The 20771-nt window shown below is 52.3% G+C and overlaps 2 protein-coding genes across 3 annotated transcripts in view; both read left to right on the top strand.

Annotated features, from left to right (window-relative positions):
* The window catches only part of Rpl30 (ribosomal protein L30), a 191866-nt gene that overhangs the window by 40137 nt on the left and 130958 nt on the right, over positions 1–20771 (top strand). Inside the window, exon 1 of one of the 2 annotated variants that reach the window (XM_076829006.1) lies at positions 9294–9305. The exons of the other annotated variant lie outside the window; for it this stretch is intronic. The gene's annotated coding sequence lies outside the window, so the exon portion shown is untranslated. Of the gene's footprint in view, positions 1–9293; positions 9306–20771 lie in introns of those variants that run through there. 2 annotated transcript variants of the gene reach the window in all.
* The window catches only part of LOC143377571 (uncharacterized), a 137841-nt gene that overhangs the window by 50719 nt on the left and 66351 nt on the right, over positions 1–20771 (top strand). The window contains exon 2 of the mRNA XM_076828999.1: positions 8182–8233. Coding sequence (XP_076685114.1) covers positions 8182–8233 — 52 coding nt within the window. The remainder of the gene's footprint in view (positions 1–8181; positions 8234–20771) is intronic.

Raw genomic sequence — 20771 nt, 5'->3', positions numbered from 1 at the left:
TCCAACATCCTCGCGTTGACGAAGAAAAAAAAGAAGAAAGGAGCAGAATAGGGAGACGCGCCTACTGGGAGCGCCGATAAAGAAGGGACCCTGGGTCGCGGTGCTCCTGCTCGCCCCGGAACCACTGCTCCGGGCAAGGTCTGCGGGGAAGCCAGCTGCCGGATGTTGCCAAGGCAAGGCGCTGCTCGACGCAGCGAAAGCTCCGCCAGCCTGCCCCGAAGAGAAAAGCTCGCGCAAGCTCGTTGCAGGGATCTACTTGCCCTGGTCGGGTTCGTATCCCCGGTGCTGATGCACGGCGGAACGGTCCTCCTACACCCTTGCTCGAATCTCGCCTTCTACCCCAGTGATAACGTAGGGATCGGGACTCGCGTTCCCAGGGATTCCTTATCCTTGGATAAGTCGGCTGAATCCACGGCAAAGGTGCTGCTCGCGACGCGGCTTTCGCGTGGTCCTATCCACGCCTCCAGTTTCCACGGTTACGATCCTCCAGCGATCGAGAGGCAGCACCCGTCACCCTATCCTCGCTCGGATCTCGACGTCGCGACGTTTGCCGACACCTTGGAACAATGTAAACCGGCTTCCCCATTAGGCAGCCGGTCGTGATAAATATAGGAAGCGTCGAATCGCAGTGCCGGTGGTTGGTAGCCGGGCTTCAAGCTGCATCGTAATTGATTCCCACGTCGCACCGGCATACGGCTCGACCGTTAATCACTCCTCGTTGACGTTACACGCGCGCCTGTGCTCGCCCGCTCGCGATCTCTCGATGCCCGATGCCCGACGCCCGACGCTTCTTCACGCGGTGTAGATACCTATACGCAGCTTACCGTGCGTATATACCCGTCCCTACGCGCCTCCGTATCCGTCCTGGACGATAAAGCGCAGCTGTACCGAACCCGAGACTCCGCTCGGCTGTGGGATCTCTCCGACTGCCCCGTCTCCCGAGGTCAGCCCCGCTGCCCGTGGCACACGCCGAACATCCTTGGTCCACCTGCTCCTCCTCGCAATCGTTTCACCTGCGCTCGCGGACGCCTCGGACGTACTCACCAAGCTTTCTTTCCCGTGCACGCGACCGGCACTCTAGACGGTTCCAGCTGATTCCCCCTAGTCGATCATCCATCAGGACAGATCCGCTTCCGAATCTGATTTACGGTTCCTTTGTACACGCTCTGTCAATCATTCGGATATTCCAGTCATAGATATACCGGTTAGGTGACAGGGAGGGTAAAAGTTCCATGAGCTGTCGTATCTTCGATGGCGAACTCTCCTCGGCGATCCTTCAGAGAATTGGACGTCAGAGTGGCATTCTCGGCGAAGCACGACACATTCTATTAGAAACGTCGAAGGAGGCTCGTGGCAGAGTCGTGGGAATACGCAGGTAGTCGTTGGCGATCATATCCGTCGCGGTAGATTCATTCCGGAGACGTTGAGGTATAATTGTCCACGGGGTAAGCAAGGAGTTTGGGCACACCTTGCGCGACAGGTGCCATCCCGTTCGCGAGCGTGTAGCGTGTGTAGGCTTGGGGAGCGAAAGCCAGGGCCAGGCTGTGTGTATGTCGTATCGTTCGGTTTGGTGGCCGCGGCCACGGCCGTGTCCGGCCCCGCTGGTAGACGGTATCGCCAGTACTTAAAAATATGTTAGCGACCGGTACATAAGCACCGTGACCTCCGCGATACGATCTAAAGAACTCGGGCCTGGAGCCCGATGGGACGGCTTGCGTCAGATGCTTTTACGGGCCGACACCGAAGGGTGACACGAGCGGAGAACGACCGTGACTGTAACCGTCACGCCGGCCCTGGGGGACGCGTATCGCCGGAAAAATGCCGAAACCGAGGTCCACCCGTTCATCGATAAGACCAGCCGGCACCCTCGAGCTCCTCGAGCTGCGACGGCTCTCCGAGCAACGCTCGCCGCCACGAAGACAAGGAGAACAACACCCAGAAGCGATCGGGGATTCGCATCGACGTATATCCAGCAGTGTAATAATTCATTTTATGGAAATGACGTCGGAAAACGCGAACGGGATCGCGGCCCGGGACAGCATATTTTCCTCGAAATTTAGCGGGGCCGATTTCGAGCCAATAAATCAAACTGACCGCTCGGGGATGAGTTCAGGCGGATATCTCCATATCGAGATTCTTTAGCATATAGAGTGCGGCTTGCGTAACTCCTCGGACTTTGCGACTAGTCCGCTCGGACGAAGAAGACGCGGCTCCCTTTCTTACGTCCTCCGCCAACCCCCGTTACAGCTGCCTGCCAACTCGGGGTGGATGGTCCACGAGGCGGTCCGTCGTTGTTTTATGAGCCAGCCTTCGCCGGGGGTTGCTGCTCGTGGCGACCGGTTGACTGAATAAAAATTACGGAATATGTTGCATATAAAGTAAGTGAAAAACAGACCGAGATGATGAATTACCGTGGGAGCGAGCGGGGGTGGCGAAGATAACGCCCAACGCCATCGATCACTGGCTCTGGCCAGCAATGACGCGACCTCTTTTCTCCTCCGTTCGAGCAACCGACTATCGTCGCTGCTACTTTCTTCCCTTTCTTGGCGTTTGATACGAGACGATACCCGATATGCCGCGTGAAGTGCGCGAAGGGTGTGCGAGCGCTAAGTAAATCGAAGCGCCAACGAGAGAATCGTAGCGACGAGGGCGGGAAAGAAGGTCCGGAGGTGAAACGGGAGCGAAGGAGGCGCGGATGGAAGACGGAACGGTGAAGTCGAGCGAAAAGGGCGGCTGGCAAGGGAGGGAAGGAGGAGAAGGCGTGAGAGCGAAGCAAGCACGGGGAGATAGGTAAGCAGGGGCAGAGAGACGCTTTCGAGGCTCGAGAGTCACGCGAAATCTGCATTTCAGCCTTCCATCCTTTCGCTGCTGGCGTCTCCCGCGCGGCTTCCTGCAACCGGAGAGCTTTCCAACGACTCGCAAACACTCGGAGTCGCGGGAAAGCCAGCAGTTTGTGTGCGTGCACCTAGACAATCGCGCGGCAACTCGTCGAACGAGGGCCACGCGAGCCCCTCGACACTTGCCACCGACCTCTCTGTCATCCTACTTTTCCTCTCGCTCCGGTATTTGCCTTGCGAGAGTGCAGCGCGAGCCTTTTGTTCGGCCTCTGGGGATCAGCATTTTCCGAGGACGCGAGACGGAGAGGAAGATTGGTCTTCTCGCGCCTTGCGCGAGGGACATTCGGAGTAAGTTTCCGTAGATTGCTGAAATTTCAATATGTTGTAGTCTTTAGTGATATTAAAACGTACCTCAAAGGATTTTTCAAAATTTTTCAAAATGTCTTTCAATACATTATAGCTATGGAAGTAGTAAACGGATGGGGATGAGCTTTAAGATGCTTATAGAGAAGACATTGAAGTTTAAAGCAAAAATTATTTCAGTTAAAAAATTGTTTTTTAACCATTTTTGTGCAATTATTTTAAACAAATGCAGGTTTTTAATATCGGGCGTGATTTTAAAAATCTGAAAAAAGGAGAATATAGTTCTATCCTTCCTCTTGACGAAGGTTGAAGCTGCGTCGCCCAGTCGAGCCGGTGCTAGAACTATATTCTCCGTTTTTCAAATTTTTAAAATCCGCGCCCGATGTTAAAAACCTACATTTGTTTAAAATAATTGCACAAAAATGGTTAAAAAACAATTTTTTAACTGAAATAATTTATTCTTAAAAATTCAATGTCTTCTCTATAAGCACCGTAAAGCTCATCTCCATCTGTTTACTACTTTCATAGCTATAATGTATTGAACAAAAGGTAGCACTTAACTTCAAACAGCAGTAAAATCGACATTTATCAAAATTTTGAAAAATCCTTTGAGGTACTTTTAAATATCATTAAAGACTACAAGAAATTCAAATTTCAACAATCTACGAAAACTTACTCCGAAATCTGTCCGAGTTCGCATGGAATGTCCCGCGACGGTGGTAAACGCGCCGAGACGCTCTTCCCGCCAACGGCCAAGCACAGCCGTGCGGAACCACTGCTTGCCGTCAGATCACCCAGGTTAAGCTGCGCTGGGCACGCTGCTGCTTAAATCACTGGCGAATCCGTGATTCGGAATGCACGAGCCACGAGTCCACCCGTTTAAGTAAATTCCATGAATCGTATTCGAAAATTACGTCACGCTAGCCGACTCACGCGGCAGAAATTCGTGACGGCGCGATGAAAAATCGTTTTCCACGGTCGGGCCGACCGGAAGGAAGGAGAGCGATGGTTGCAAGGGTGGCGAGGGAGACGAAGCAAGAAGAGGCGAAGGCGACGGGTAATTAATCCGCGGTTTTTCCTCGTCTAATTAGTTGGATTTATTCCGTTGGTTCCCCTTATCCAGCGGTCCTCCTCTTCTCCCTGCGGTCGTCAGTCTCCAGCCGGTGGCTCGACTGGTCGCTCTTTCGCTCGCTCCGGCTCAACTTGGACGGGCTGATGTATGGAAATGTATGCGGGGAGACGAAGGCTCGCATTTTTCCAGCCACGCTGCCTTCATTTCTCCACCCCCCTTTCGGCTCCTCCAGCGCGACCGCATCCGCGGACGCCACCCCATTTCTTCGAAGCTCGCCGCGAATTTCGGCTCGGTTTTCGGCAGCCACCCCCCTCCGATCTCTCTTCGATCCTCTCCTCGTTAAATTCATGTCAGGTCGTTGTTCCTCGCGGCCGTTCCCAGAATCCGCACTCGCTACCTTCCCGACATTTTCACTTTCCATTTTCGGGTCGCAGCTCCTCGCGATTTCTCGCCCGTGTCCTTTTTGTCTTTCCAGCCCGCCTTCCGAGGTCCGCCGCTCGCTTATAAGGCCTCAGACTCGCGGTAGATTCCCCGACCAGCCATCGCGCCATTGTTTCCAGCGTGCTTGTCCTACCCCGGTTTTGTCCCAATGGCCGTTGACGAGTCGTTTTTTCCCTTTTTTTCCCGTTTTGTCCCGACTCGACTTTGCGCGACGCGCGAATTACGAATACAGAATACATACAGAGTTCGTACGCGCAGCGCGGCGACGCGGTCGTCTTCCCCGCGATTTTTCGCGACCGAGCCATTTTACGTGACGCGTATAAACGCCCTCTGCCCGTTTAATATTTATGCTCGCGCGTACGAGCCCGGCTCAAGCCGCGGCCGCATCAATCGGCGAATGTCCGTTCTCGTTGTAATAATTAGCGGAGGTGATGCAACGGCGATCGTCGTTTTACATCGTTACGTGACCGAATTAATTTTTCGCCGCGACCCCGCGTCGAGTTTTAATTAAACGCTGGTTTCAGGACCACGCGCAAGCTGCGGTGACGTGCCTGTTCGCCCGAGTAATGAGAAAGAGAGATCGGAAACGTATCCCGCAGCGATTTCCAGCGGAATTGCCGGGTTTGCGTGATAAAATATTAATATAAATAATGTGCAGCTCGATTCCGGCCGGGCAAATGTTCCATGGACGAGGGTGGGCGCGGGTGTAGTCGCGACAAAGGACAATCGAAGCCGTGGCAGAGACTCGCGGAATGCTGGCAGACTGTTAACCCGCTCGGTCCGGGAAGGCCGAGCAGCCTCGGAGAGAAAGACAATCGCGAGTGGCCGACTACCAGGGCAGAGATCACCAGAGCGGCAACACAAAAGAATTGGGTAGCTGTGCACCGCGTTCTAGGCGCGACCATCGCGAAGATCTTTCCAAAGACACCTCGTGTCACTGTTCACCGACCGCTTCCGTCGCCCATCGGGCAGGTCGAAGAGATTCGACACGCAAACGAGCAACGCGAGTTGGTCGGCATTAAAAATCGTAAACATCTCACTAAGGAAGGTATCGAAGTAATAGATAAAAGGCGATAAGTGCACCCGGCATGAATAATGCATCGAGTCGGCATACACGATAATTGCCGCGCTTCATTAAAACCAGATCGCTCATTGTCAAGGCAAGAGCGCGGGCTCGCGAGGCCGTAAGCTCGCCAGGAAGAACGATCGATATCGTTACCGAGAAATCCGCTGGCATCGGGGTCGATCTAACTGGTCCACCCGATCTCACGAGCACCAGCCATCGGTCTTGAACTTTTCGAGGATATCTGTCCCTTGATACGAGTGCAGGCGCGCTCCCCCTGAGCGCGTTCCCAGGCGATCGCTGTAACATGCAACGGCACGTAATATGGAATGTCGTAAAATTTCGATAAAGAAATAACGAACTCTTCGGGCAATCGTGTATACTAGATCCCTAGACGCAATAGGCGATGATACTGACAATTGAGCATCAGTCGGGCATCCATTATTCAAAGAGAAACGTTTATATTTTTCGTGGGGTGCAAAAGATTCTGAAAAGTGCATCAGACAGTTAAATATTTTAGCGAAGGTATGTTACAAAGTATTACTTTTATATAATTTAGCATTAAATATGTGTGTTCTGGATTATTCAATAATAGTTTACCAATAAAGTTACTTTCTTCTTAGTATAATTCTTAATTTTGAGTTGGAACATGTGTGTACGTAATATGGAACATACCGAGTAACATAAAAATTATGATTGTCATTATAAAAATAATGACAATCAAAAGTAGACCCAATGTATTCGCTGCTTTCAGTGGGCACACGAAAAATGTGGGGTTTCCAACGTATTATTCACGTGCCCAACGTGTAGGAAACGCAGAAAGCAGGAATAAATTGAAAAAAATGATGTATATTTACTTATTCGTATCTTCTACTTAATAAATCTTGATATTTAGTAAAAAAAAGTTAGCGTTCCATATTACGACCTATTTTTCGAACGGATTTTCACTCTTTTCATTTTTTTTATTATAATGTCAAAACAACTGAAATTTTTACATTTGGCTATGTAAATATGATTATGCATTAGTTCCTTCGTCCCCTCATAAAAAAAAATTCCCTTACTTTTGTCATGCTTTTGAAATCAGATGTTCCATATTACCTGCCTTTACCCTAATGCGCGGAGGAACGCTGGAACCGGTAAAGCTTTGCCAACCGCGCGCTCGCGATCCGTCCGCGGAGACGTGGACACGGGGAACCACCATAATGCTGGGAAGAAGGGAACAGAGGGAACGAGTAAAAGACGGGGAGCGAGAGAGCGTGTGGCAAGGTAGAATGAGCTGGTATGCCACGGCGATGCCCAGGCACGTACCTAGCAAGGTAGTAGGTACGTAATGGGTAGTAGCCAGTAGGTGGCAAGGCTGCGTGACGAGGCGATTGCGGACCGTGACTAAAATATTTAAAAATATGTATCTTTCTGGCCGGACTGCCGTCCAGTTCCAGTTCCAGTCCCGGACTCTAGCCGGAGCGGAGACCACCGCACCGCATGCTGCTCCCTCCTTCGTCCTCACCCCCTTGCCACGGTGTATTTATTTCGCGTTTCCTTCCTGCCGCAAGACTAGCCTAGCTGAGCTACTGGAGGGCTGCTGCCCCTTGTCCCTGCGAGCCCTTTTCCACCGTGCCTTGCTTCCCTCGCGGCTCTCTCGTCCACCTCGAAATGGAGCAACGATTGTTTAGTTAATGCGCGACAAAGTCCTCCACGCTCGCATTCGCGGCTAGGTATTATCAGCCGCCTAGCCAGGGAGTAATTTTGTAAACGCGACAATGGAAAGCGTACGACCCGGTGCGACGACCAAGTCGACGTCTTGTTCGATGCTGGCAAGCCGATAAGCCTGCGAGAACGCTGGCCCAGAGGCGATCGAACCGTTGGCGTATCATCGAAACGATAGACACGTTAGATACGTTAGATCGGGCTGGCGGCAGGTGAGTTGTAACAACTGCAGGCTCGAGTGCAACGGTGTTGGAGTGGCCGTCGTGCGGTTCACAATGCAGGATGACCTCAACGATCCGGGGCCCTCGCAGCCGGGTGCGAAATGCCGGCAAACGGTCGTGGCCGGGTCTGCGCGATGCATATTCATGATTCTTTTTTTTTCTGATCGGCCATCGCGGGAAAGAGGAAGTGAGTTCTGCTGGGCGCAACGCGTCGTCGCGCGTTAAGGACAACCCGCAGGGCACCGCGGCGCGACAGGGCGCATACTAATCGCCCGCTCGCATTTCGGCACTTCCGACACGCCGCGCCACCCCGGTTCTCAGGCCTTCCTCGATTCCACTACGACCATTATCGCGAGACTGTTCAGCATTCGATAATGCACCCTTCTTGTTGCTGGCGGACATTCCAATTCTTTCGTCATATTTCCCACGTGTATCGTCAACCACGGCCGAGATTATACGGTGTAATATTTGTTTCAGGCTGTCAACTGCAGCGGAAAGAGCACGAGAGGATGAGAGGACTACGATTTTGGTGAGCGATCGACAAAGTACTTATTCTTTGCGGAAATTTCAGATTCGTTCGACTGACACAGCTTGTAGCGATCCGTCTCGAAATGTCAGCACGATTTAGGGACGATTATTTCTCGCGGAGATCGAGGGACGACACCACGGGCCAGGGTAAATGTCTGGGTGGGTGAACCTCTAATGGGGCATTAAATAAAAATATTCATTGGCGGGCTAGACGACAGGCCGCTGGGGAGGGGCACGGCTTACAGTTTTATGGAGCTTAATTGCAAGCGGAACGCGGCGTTACCATTCCGTTGGGTCGGGGTATTAATTTAATTCGTATCGTCTCGGAGCCCCTTCTCGCGGACGCGCGAATTACGGTCGTTCGAGAAAAATCCCCCGCGGCACGGTTAAAAAATTAAGCCGGTCCTCGAGTGGCTCGCGTGAAATATTCACCGCGACATTAACTTTTCATTTCCCTCGTTTGGCTCCGATTTTCTTCGTGCTTCGCGGCTGATCTCTCTTCTCGTTAAATACGCCCCTCGCGCTACATCTTGATTTCGCGGTAAGGGTCGAGGGAATCGTACGCGAGGCGTCTTTACGACGACCAACCCCCAAACGAAACCGTACCGAGAGGCTGGAGATTTTTAAAACAGCAGCGAGGGAGGGTGTAGGTGGAAGAGGAGAAGGAGTGGAGGAAGAAACGGGCCGTCTTCGGTAGCGGTGGCAGTTAGCGCCAAAATAAAATAAGGATGGAACGAAATGAAAGGCAGGAAAAATAAGTCGGCCCTTATCTCGTCCTCGTCCCGTTCCGTTTGGCCTATGCATATTCAGGAGGCGCGTATGGCCCTCTCTTTCCCTCGTTTCTCGGCTCTCTCTTGCTCTCCCTCGCTCTTCCCCCGACAACGTAAACTCTACGAGGCATCCCCTGGTTCTCGTGGTTGGTGCCACCGGCTCGTTCGTACCACGGCCGACTCTATACTTACCAACGTCCGCAACCCGCTAATTTCTAGGCTTCCTTCTTTAATTGCACCGCCACGATAATAACACCGTATATCGTCCTGTGGACCTACCCGGTCCCGTACACGTGTGTGGACGGAGCACCGTGTAACGAGGTAACACCCACTCTTGCACCCTCCGCAGCCTCGAGATAATCTTTATTGTCGCGCGATGTTCGACGAGACGCGTCAGTCTGCCGCGAGAACCTGCTCCGCCTCTTCTCTCTTTCCAGTGGTGCTGGTCGCGCTAGCTCAGACGCGTCGGCCAGGAAAAGCGCGTCTCCCTGGCGAGAACGCTTTCGAATCGAACGCTCTGAAAGTCGGGGTCTGGCGTCCGTTACGTAAAGTCGGACGCACGAAGTTCGCGGTGCCTTGACCCGATCGGTCGCACCACCGCGCCGCACCACGCCGCGGGAACGAGGTGCGCTCACCCGGTGACCACTTAGCATGCGAGCCGCGTATATTTTAGTGGAATAAGGTCAGAAACGGGCGACGCTCCTGCGCTCGGGGAGGTCGCGTATGGTATCGGCTGTTACCGAACGGCAAAGCCAACCGACACAATGGCGCGGCGATGTCTCTCCGAATGGATCGGAACGGGACGACTACGCATTGTTCATCGATCTGACACTCTACGCGTCTTATAGCATTCTTATGACGCGCGTGACACGCACTCCCCGCGCCTATTTCCAGACAAGACCGATCTTGGTCGTGTCCACGAGCCCGCGAGTCCATTATGGCGGTGGATCGATGGGTGCCCGGTCTACCTGCGCGTTCCAGGATGGATGGCTTCATTAGGAGAGACCGTCGCGATTAGAAACTTTCGAGACGGTCGTCGAACTTCTCGCTGCCACCTCTCGCGACACCTCGACACCTCGTTCTTTGTCCAGTGCTTGGTATCAGAGCTGTTAGCAACGCGAACTAGGAGAAGAGGCTGATTGATTTTTACGCTGTCCCGTTACTAATGCGTTCCTGCCGAAGTGTTACGATCCTCGGCGATGCACATTGCCCGCTCGTCCGTTGACTACCAGTTTTACTCGTCGAAGTGGAAGCACGGTCCCGTTAGGCGCCAGCCTCGTTACCAAGCTAAATTGATTAGGGTCAAAGTGCCAGGACAAGCAGTCTTCGCGACTGGGGCGCATTTTTCCCACTACCATCGGCCCTCCACAGTCTCCTCCAGTCTTGGACCAAACTTTCTTGCCGCATGCTGCCCAGAAGGCTGCAATCGCTCGGACGATGGAAAAAATGGCACGCGCGACAGAGGTGGATCCCGTTAGGCGCCGGCTTCTTCTAGGTAAACGGTAAACGTGTTCCCCAAGTGAACGACGACAGATTGAATTTTGGATGGACGCGGTGCGTCGATATCGACTCGCGATTAGCAAGCGAGCTTCGAAGCAGCGTAGCGCCGCTCGGACAGATATCGAGGAAAGATGGGCGCGGCACGCGGCATTCCTCCTCGAAGAGCTCCGATGGCATTGTTCCATCGCGTCGCACCTCGATCACGCCTCTGTCACGTGGCCCACAATTCACGGGACGTGACTCCTCGGCCCTCTTCAGGTGTCTACCAAACCACCGTCACGCTTACACACTAACTACCTCGGCCGGCTATTATTTTTTCTTCTTTCGTCCGCTCTCCTATATCGCTCTGTCGCAAAAATGTGCTCGACGCACGCTTCTTTTCCATCTTCTCCAATACCTACGCTTTGGCACGTAGAAGGTCTGGGTTAGGTCACGCAGCTATGCGTCGTTCACGGGGAATATAAGAAATATCTATGGCTCGAGGAAGGAACTCGATGGCCCCCGGTTAATTCGCTTGAAATTATAGATTATTTCGCGCTATCGCGATCGGCCTGGACAGTAAAAATCGCCATAACTCCTCGTTAATATTTTTGTGGCGGTGTCTGGGTTAGTTTCACGGCGTGCGGACGATGTGTGTAGTTGGACGTCGGTTCGTTCGTTCGTTCGTTCGTTCGTTCGCTCGCTCACCTGCCGCTCATTAGAAGCCTTATCGCTAATTAATCCCTACAGGAACGGCGTCACGGCTCTCGTGTCGTTCGTTGCCTCGCTTTTCCCTCCTCCTCCTCCTCTCGTCTCGCCATCGTTTGCTGCCTATTATGGTTATACTTCCTGAACTCGTCACCCTACCATCTCCTAGCATGGCGAACGGCTATCCCCGCGGTGCGTGCAGGAATCGCGGGGCCGAGAGTCGCGTGTTTCTCCTTCCGAAACGAGGGGCGAACTCCACCGACGCCGACGCCGACGCCGACGCCGACACTTGGATGAAAATGAACAGTCATCCTCCGTCTTGCGATAAATCTTTTCGTGTTCATCTATGGTAACGCTCTGTCCGTTCCGACGGTTTTAATGAACTTGGAGTGGAAACGCGGATCCGTCTGCAGGAAGGAACTCGTCGATTAGGATCGCCCAGGATTCGCAGGGCCGTCCCGACCTTCGTTCGCTTAGCTACTCGCCAATTTTAGCGAAATGATCGTCGCGCTGCATTCTAGGAGGCCAGACATATCGAGCATTCGAGGATCAGTCGAACGAAACTCGACGCGGAAGATTCAGTCCCCTTCGTGCCTTTCCTCTGGAGATCCCCTTGCGCAACGTCCACGGTGTAAACGACAGTATTATCCCCTGTACGGGGAATTACGTAAAGAACCTTTCTCCGCGGATACGGCAGCGAGACACGAGTAGTCCGCGCGTGAAACAGCCTCCGATCGTACATCCGATTCGTCGTAGTCGTCGTAGTCGTCGTCGTCTGTCCAGCATCCCCATGCCGATAACGCAGTCGGCGACATTTACAATAATGTATTCAGTCAATGTGTCAAGAGGGTCCCGATCGTTGTTTCAGCTATCCGCAACGTTGTTAAGCCACTTAAGCCCTCGACTACGCGACAGCTGGCATAGGTCAGTATCATTATCTCGCGAGGAACGAGAGTGAAACGACGAATCGATAGACGGACGTACGGGACATTAATAAACATGAAGAGGCGACCGTGCGAGGGCCCCTTCCATCCTGGCAACTTCCTCGCGGCCTCCTCTGCTTCTCTCGTCTCCTCTTGTCCACGGCCTCGCGGCCGCGGCTGGTCCGATCCGCCGCGATTTTCAATCGGTTCCGATCGTTCACTTGTACCGCCTCGCGGAGCTCGGTACATCTAGACCTAAAGCGGCCGCCAGTTTAGACTTTAGAGTATTTAGACCACGTTTTCGTTCGTGTCTGATCCGCGCGAAAGCGCCTAGGTGAAATCGCGTTGGGTGTCTGTTTTCGAAAGGAAACGAGCACCCGCTGGAAGCACCGAGGATGGAGTTAGCGAGCATCGGAAGGCGAAAGTGAAGGCGGTCGGTGGAGCGACGCGATTGCCAAAGGTTCCCTCGGTGGGCGAGCAAACTTGCCGCGGTGTCTCGATGATCCGATATCGGCTCGTTTCCCTCGTAAATCGCCTCGCGAATGCCGGGCGGCCGAGAGTCGAGTCAAAGCGGTTTTTAAATCGGCCGACACGCGATACATCTCGGGAACAGCTGTTGGAGCGCGAGCGGCGGGCGTCGATCGTAAGGCTGAAAGACTTAATCGAGCGGGCTGGGCGCGTTAGCTCGTAACGCGGGAAAGAAAGCGGGAGAAAGGAGAGAAGGGAGCCAGGAGGGACGAGGACGAGGACGAGGACGAAGACAAAGTCAGAGAGAACACCCACCTACACACCTAGCGGCGTGTAGGCGCGCGAGGAGCCGGCAACTTGTTAATTATTAATCAGCATGTTTAATTCATATTGCGCGCGCCAGCTGTTTGTTTCCTTGATGCGCGCTAAGGTCTTGTACTTACTACACCGCTTAAACGTTACCGCAGGTAAGCATCGCGCACTCTGGCTGCTTAGGAATTCTCTCTCCAGCTCACCGGCCACCTCTCTCTCCCGTGCCCTCCCTTTTATTCTCCTCTCTTTCTTTTTCTTTCTCCGTAGCCTCTCCCACGCCACACTGTTTACCATGTATCCGCCACGTAACGCGTTCTCCTCTCGTACATATGCACCTCGCGCATCGCGCAATCACAAGGTCGTCTCGCTCGCGAGCCTTTAGCGTGGAACACCCGATTAACGACACCCGCCGCCTCTACGCTTCTCGCTCTTTCCTCTTCTTCACCCTCTCGGATCGTTACCCCATTTTGGGATCCTCTGCTTCGCCCCCAGAGTCACTCGTGAGCATCGAGATCTCCGGTTGCGCGGAGAATTGCATTCGCAGCGTGACTGACACCGGGTCCACAAAACACAGCCCGGTTATCCGTGTCGAACGATGGGAGCACGCTTCGCGCGTTACTCGAAGGATGCTCTTCGGGGGCTGTGTCTTTTCCACTGTGTCCTTCTCCCTCGCTTCCGCCGCGGCAGGGGTGTTTATGGGTTTATTATACGGGAAGAGCTCGAGGAGGCAGCTCGCCATCATACGCTCGCGCGAGGAGCCCGCGAACGGCAGACTGGCGTGCAAAACATCCCTCCGCGGCTCGAGACTGTAGTCTAGAGCCCAGAGCGCACGCCGGGCCATAAAAAAATACCCGTCGAGTGAAAATAAATCTAACCTCGGCTCGACCGACCGTTGGGTCTCCCTTAACGCGGGGTAATAGAAACGAATGGCCGGGAGAGGGTGGCAAGGGCCGAAAATGGATGCGACACCGGGATCTTGTGTAACGTTGGACCGTGTAATACCGGTATTCCTCGGAGCAGGAAGTTTCTCGGAGGAAAGCCATTCCTAAATCGAAATGTAAGCGAGGCGTAGCGTTTGTGTACACTCGAAGCGTTTGTTGGCTGCCAGTTATCGCTGGGTAGATTGTGCTGCTTATTGCGGATAAACTCGATACATTTAATTACCGTTGGATACGGAACGGTGCTAGTTTCCCACGCGAAACGGCAACGCAAACCTTTTAAGAGGGTTAACGCGAGCGTTCAGAGTGGATCGGCATTTTGCATATTAGCCCCCGACCGCATCGGTGCCTAATCGCCGAGCTCGTACGCAGGCAAGATATCTAGAGACGCGGCAGCGTCTCGACGCCAAGTACACGAAACACACCCTGTATATGTCGACTGTCGTTACCGCTATCATTCACTCGTCGCACGGCTATTCCAACCTAACCTGAAACTTGTTTCATTAATATCTCATCACGCCTACAGTATTTTCTAAATTTATTTCTTTGTATAAATAGCCATTGTTATAATTGGCGCAATTTTTTTATATCATTAATTTTGTACAGCTAATAATTTACGACAATGTTTCGTAAATGGGATTCTTTTTGACGGGTTAATTAAAATGTCCGCGACATGAGCGCAGTTCCTTTTTTTTTTTATTTTGTATTTATTATCATCTTCTATTTTTTGTGATTTATTTGATTTCGTGTACTTGGCGTAATTTTTTTACTTTTTTGAAGTTTTTTATGGGGATCTTCCCTCGGTTAGTCGGGGAAAAAGGGAAAATGTTATTGAAGGATCGGGCCGGAGTGAACGCGGAGGCGCTCTGGAAGCCGGAGTACCCGGAGAAGAAAGATGAGCACGAGGGGAGAGAAAAACGTAGACAAGGAACGCAGCCAGGAACGAGCCACGGTGTTGGAAGAGAGAAAGAAGTTGGATGGTAGGGGCCTGAAAGACAAGGGAAGAGAGAGGCACAGTAGGTTTACCGCACTGCTACCACCCTTAGCGCAGTCTGAGTTCATTGCGCGAGTCATCAGTATCCATAAGCGATGAGTTACCCCCTCGCTCCCTGTCTCCCTCTCTTTCTCGATCCGTGCAGCCAGAGCTGATGGAAGGTAGGAAGAACGAACGGACGTACGTACGGACGGATGAACGAGCGAAAGGAAGGAAGGAGGAAGAAGGAAACGGAGGCAGGGGGTTGAGTCGGAGTCGGGGCACCTGGTTCGGTTGTTCGGAGCAGAGCACTCCTCCTCCCTTCTCTGTGGCTGGTCCAGGATGCTGCAGAGAACGCCAACGCCGGTAGCTGGTTGCCAGTGTACACCGATAGGAGGACGAAGGCCGAGGACGAACGGTGCCGGCGGTGGGTGGTTGATTTTCTTAGGTCAACGTATAATGAAGCCACTGCGGAAGAGACGGGGGGTTAGAGGGAGAGAACGGGAGAGGAGCGCGGACAGGCAAGGTCCTAGACCAATCCCCGGGCTTCGTGGCGAACACCCCGTCCCGGGGGCGAGCCAACCGGCGACTTCACTTCCAGAAGGAGCCTTCGAGAAGGCACCTTCCGGATGGAGCCGGTGCCTTCGATACGCTCCTTCGAAAGGGCATCCTCTCGCCTAGCTTGTCTAGCCACCAACACTCTCTCGCCCCCTTCTCTACAAGCTCGCGGCCAAACTTAATAACGGATGATGGTCCGCCTGTGCACGCTTCGACGATTGAATTAAACGAGCCCGGGCTCTTCGTACACCCGCGTTCGTTCGCGTCACCCGAGAATGCTTTCGCGCCTCTCGGGCTGATTAGATTCCGGCACGCCGCGGTTTCCTTTGCGAAACATATCGCAACGGGGACAAACCGTCGTGTCCCGTCGGTTCGCTTCGGCGGGAGTGGCAGCGCCTTTGAAATAGCCACGCGGTTTAATCTTCGCAGGATCGTATCGAAGGAAATCCAAGATAATCCCTGAAGATGGGAAAGTAAAGGGACAGCTTCTCTGGCTTTCGAGTCTCGTAGGCGATGAACGATGCGATCCGATGGTCAGGACCGATCGAAGCTGAGGGCTCGGAGGGTGCCAGGGGGCAGGTGGTCGGTCGAAAGTCCGTGTTCTTGGAGGCAAACGGGGCGAGATGGAAAAATTGCCTCGATGTAAAAACATGAGAATCGCTTCTCCGACGTCCACACTCAATAAAACGACCCCGACCCAAGAGAGATACGGGATCCAGCGAACCGCATAGAGAGCACTCGACCGACACACACCGCGCACCACGTGCCTGCACACATCCACGGAGAGGAGGAGGACGCGCGGACGCGTAGAAACGGACCGGTCGCTTGGTTTGCTTCCTTTTGCAAGCACCGCTGAAGAAGGGTGAACCGGGGCGGAGAGGGTATCGAGTCGAGTGGTCAGCTATCGAAACCTCCTACCCAGCCACCCACTCGTTCCACCCCCGGGGACTGGCTCCATCGGCCAATAATAAAAAAATATACGATCTGTTGGCTCACACGGACGCAACCGACCGGCACACCGACGACCCTGGACTCGGCCGAATTATACATCGAGGCTGCTTCTAAGTGATCGCATTTCCACATAGACGAGCTGGTCCGATACGATATGAAAGACTGGCCGGTGCCGTTATTGCCGCGTGGCCTGGACGAGGGGGCTGGAAAAGAGCACCCCGTGCGCTCTACGGGGCGCCTCTGCAACCGAAACCCAGGGTATTATCGAACTGGATACTTTTCCGATTCTTTATGATCGAAAGCTCTTCCCCTGCCGTCGCGTCCTCGTCCCCAGGAAGCTCGCGAAAAAAGGGTACTCGACGATGAACGACCGATCGACCGACCAAACATGCGAGAAAACCCAAGAGCCCGAAATCGAGGGGATTATTTCGGCGTTTCGTTAGTTCGCGGGAAGATAGGACGACTAGATCGCGCTGAGATGTCGAATAATTACGCGAAATCTATCACCGCGCACCCTCTCCTCGCAGCGTGGCAGCCGGGAGGGCAAAGTTAACGAAAGAAAGATGATCCATTCGTCATAATATAAAAATGGCCGTGACAGCGTTATCTGTGGCCATTTCCTGCAGCCGTAGCTCCGGTTCCCCAGTCTCACTTGTCACTATACCGGAGGTAATGATCATTACCAGGGGTCTCAACCCCCGTGGAGGATACATAGGTATAGCGTGCCGTCGGGCGGGGGGTGAAAGAAGAGGGCAACGCGAGTCGGAGAAGAATGGCAGCCGAAAAGGGAAGAGAACGAACGGCGAGGGTGGCAGAGAGAGGGGTGGAAAGTAAAAGACGATGATATAGACCGGGTTCTCGGTTCTCGGGCTTGTTTCCTCCTGCTCCGCGTTCAGACTTTTCTTCTCAGCCACGTCGCGGTCGGGCATGGGTGGGACAAGATGGCCGCTGGTAGGTCTTGCCGGGGCCCGGTCGGGTTTATGCGTCGTAATAAATGGTAATTTAAAACAGCGAGAACTAACAATTTCTTTCTTTATTTCTTCCCCGATGCTCCGCGCTCAAGAGGCACCCACCGAACGCGACCACCCACACGCGCTCTCCACGCTGAGGGTAGAGAGTGGAGAGAGCAGCCACGGCAAACACACGTACGTGGCAGAGCCGCGGAAGGGTAGTTTTCTCCCAAGGTGGTAAAAGGAAGAGAGGCGCGATCCATCGCAAGGGGCTGGACGAGAGGCTCTGCCTTTCTCACCGCGATATACCAACCCGAGAACCCGTGAACCAGCCAGTCAGCCAACCAGCCCACGTAATATAAAGAGATATGTGCCGTGGAATAGCATTACCATTAGGAGATATAGTTTAGCGGGGCCACCAGATGAAATGAGATACTGCGGCTGAATCATGCATGAAGCAAAGGTGCGATTCGCCACCTCCTTGTACGACTACCACCCCTTCCCTGTGTGCGTGCACATCCACGTCCATCGAGCATCTCGGGGCTATCTCTCCGCTGCATCTGACGTGCTGATCTCCTTTCCCCGCATCTTCCTCTTTCGTTGTCTTTTATAGTTTCCCCGCTTTGTTTTTTCTCCGTACTTCCGGCCCTCGTCGCACATATTTCGCCCTGTCGTTTCGTCTTTCATCTCGCGACACCTCTCGCGATCACGAATCGCAATCTCTTCCTCGGGGGCCCTGCTCTCTCCTCTTCCCTCTCGCAACGCTCGATGAGAAAAGTGAATATGCCACGGTATTCAAATGGCGGTCGTGCGACACTTTATTAAACGCGCTATTTGCATCGACGACACCCCTTGGTCGCCCGCCACGCCTGCTTCCATCGAGCTTCCTCTTTTTTTTTTTACACAGAGCCGCCGTGAAACTACCCTCTAAGCGACTGATTAAAAAGTCGACAGAGAAATTGCCTACCGTCGGCTTCCTGACGTTTACTCCCAGCCTGGCGTCCAAAAATTCTATCCCCCTCCCGAGGACCTGAGCACCCTGTCCTCCGCAGAGGGACATTTTTCAGAATTTCGAGAAGAAACAGGTAGGAGATTGACGGGGAAAGTATCCTCCAAGTGTGTCTCGGTGGAGGCACAGATATTACGCGGGAAGCGGTCGTCCAGACTACCCCTCTAACTCGTGACGGGGTGGCTGGGGCCGCGCGTGCACACATTATGCTAATTTGTCTTTTAATCTCGCGTCGTGCCACCGATGTCGCGTTCTCTTTCCCACTCCCGCTGCGTCCTCGTCCGCCAGATTACAATCTGTGTAGATTGCGTGCTATTTACTCGCCGGGAACAGGCCGGTAATTCAGCCTTTTTATAACGACCGACGTGAGATTGTGCTTTATGGAAATCGTCCGAGTATGTGCTTTCTCGAGCCTCCTCGTCGCTCGTAAAGAACGATAGTAGAGTATTGTGGGGCAAGAGTGCGCACTTAAAGTGTAGACTTCCCTAAAATCCTTGGTATTACACTGATAGCACATATCATTTTCTGAGAAATGACTACTATCCCTTATTATTCGATAAGCAGAGACTTCAGGTAACTTTACCTGTCACAACTTATATAAAATAAATATTTCATGTGGGGCAAAAGTTTGCATGTTACGGGGTAAAAGAACAGAACGAGAAATTTCCACAATAGTTGTGGTAATATAGCAAAACGACTGATAGTTTAAAATTAATTTTGTGTTAATCAAGGTAACAGTAATCGCACATAAAATTACCCCCTTCGTAGTTTGCGCAGGCATCAGTCTTCTGGAGGATCTGTGTATTCGTCTTCGCACGCAGGACAAATTATTCTTTCCGTAGACGTTGATGGTTGGGCTATTCTCTTTTTGGAACCGATTTGTTTTGTTCCTTTCAAACTTTTTCAGAAGTAGACGTAATTTTTAGGGAGTTTCTTCACTTTTCTAATTATTTATTTGCACGTTTGCATTAAGATTTTCTTTTCATTGCTTCATTTACTTCAAGCTGTTTTTTAAATCAAAAGGTTAAATAAAAAGGATTTTGAAAAAAGATTGTGGAATAAAAATTAATAAAAAAAATGAAAAACTGATATCAGCGTGGCTCAACTATCATAAACTCAAAATTTATTACCATGTTGTGATTGATAATTAATTTCAAATTTATTTTTTATAGTCGGTTTAATCAGTTTTCGTTATTAATTTAGCAAACATTAGAAATAAAGTTCGTATTCGAACTCTTGCCCCACTGCAGTGTACCAACTACTTTTCCATTGTTTAATCAATCCTGTTATCTATGAGGAGAATTGAAAACTTCTATTAGCACTTTTGAATAGAAGAATTTCAGCTCTTTCAGACGACATATGAATTAAAATATATACTGATCATTTTATAGGAATAATATTGATTCCTAAAAATGAAAATATTACATCAGAACTAACGAATTCGGTACTTACCGCATTGTACGATAACATTTCGACACTGGTGACTCTACCTTGATTGACAATTGATTGTCAATCACCATTGGCCACTGCCAGAACTCAAACAATGAAATTCGCATAGTGCGACCTTTTACCCGCTGAAAACTTTTTACCTACCGTTACTCTATGCCTGGAAGTAATTCAGCGAGCCAGCATCTGGAGCTGCCATCGGCTTTCGGCAGACGGGAAATGAGGTAATTGTTTCGAGTACATTTCGCTGTGCGATCATGCTGGGAATTTTAGAGATTTAAAATGGGAGAGGAAGCATTGTTGTCGAGGAGACGGGGAAAATACATTTGTCATCGGGGGCGCGATCAAGGTGGATTTCGTCCTGCGCAGGCAAAAGGGCGGAAAGCATTTCCAAAGGAAAGAACCCGGAATCAGGACTGGAACGAAGTAGGCGGGAAAAGCAGGTGGTGGTGGCGAGGCCGATGGTGGGAGCACTTATGCATTTATGCATTCATATTTCCGTGGTCTCCGCTCTCGAGACGAACCGTGTAAGAAGTCGTCCTCGTCGTCTTGCACGGAGAGGTCTGCTGCGACGGCGACGGGGACGGCGACGCGCGCCATGGTGCCCCGCTGTCGTGCAAGAAGAAGCAAGAGGAGAACGACGTGGAGCGCAGGGAGGGAAAGGAGGCGGTGGGCGTAAAGTTGTCCCGGAATAATAATACAGACAGCTCGTGCCTGCTCGAGGAAAAAATCTGAATACATGAAACGTAATGACGAGCCGAGCCGGGCCGAGCCGAGCCGAGCGCGTACCCCTCCATTCTGCCACAACCACTCCGAGAGCGGCCGTGCCCTTTCAAAATAGAATTTCAGCCTCTCTGGATAGACTGCTCTTTGATTCCTGGCGCATCGAGGTCTTGAGAGCGGCTTGGGCCGTTTCCAAAACGATAGAACCCAGGTTCGCGCGGGTACTAAGACGCAGCTGATGCTCTTCTTCGAATAGGAGAGCCAGGAGTACTTGTACTCGAAGGGACCATGATCCTCCCTTTTCTCTCGGATCTCTATTTCGAGCAAGTTT

This window comes from Andrena cerasifolii, chromosome 16, assembly GCF_050908995.1.
Source record: "Andrena cerasifolii isolate SP2316 chromosome 16, iyAndCera1_principal, whole genome shotgun sequence".
Taxonomy (NCBI): Eukaryota; Metazoa; Arthropoda; class Insecta; order Hymenoptera; family Andrenidae; genus Andrena; species Andrena cerasifolii.
The sequence above is the reverse complement of the archived record's forward strand: the minus strand, read 5'-3'. Positions and strand labels throughout refer to the sequence as shown.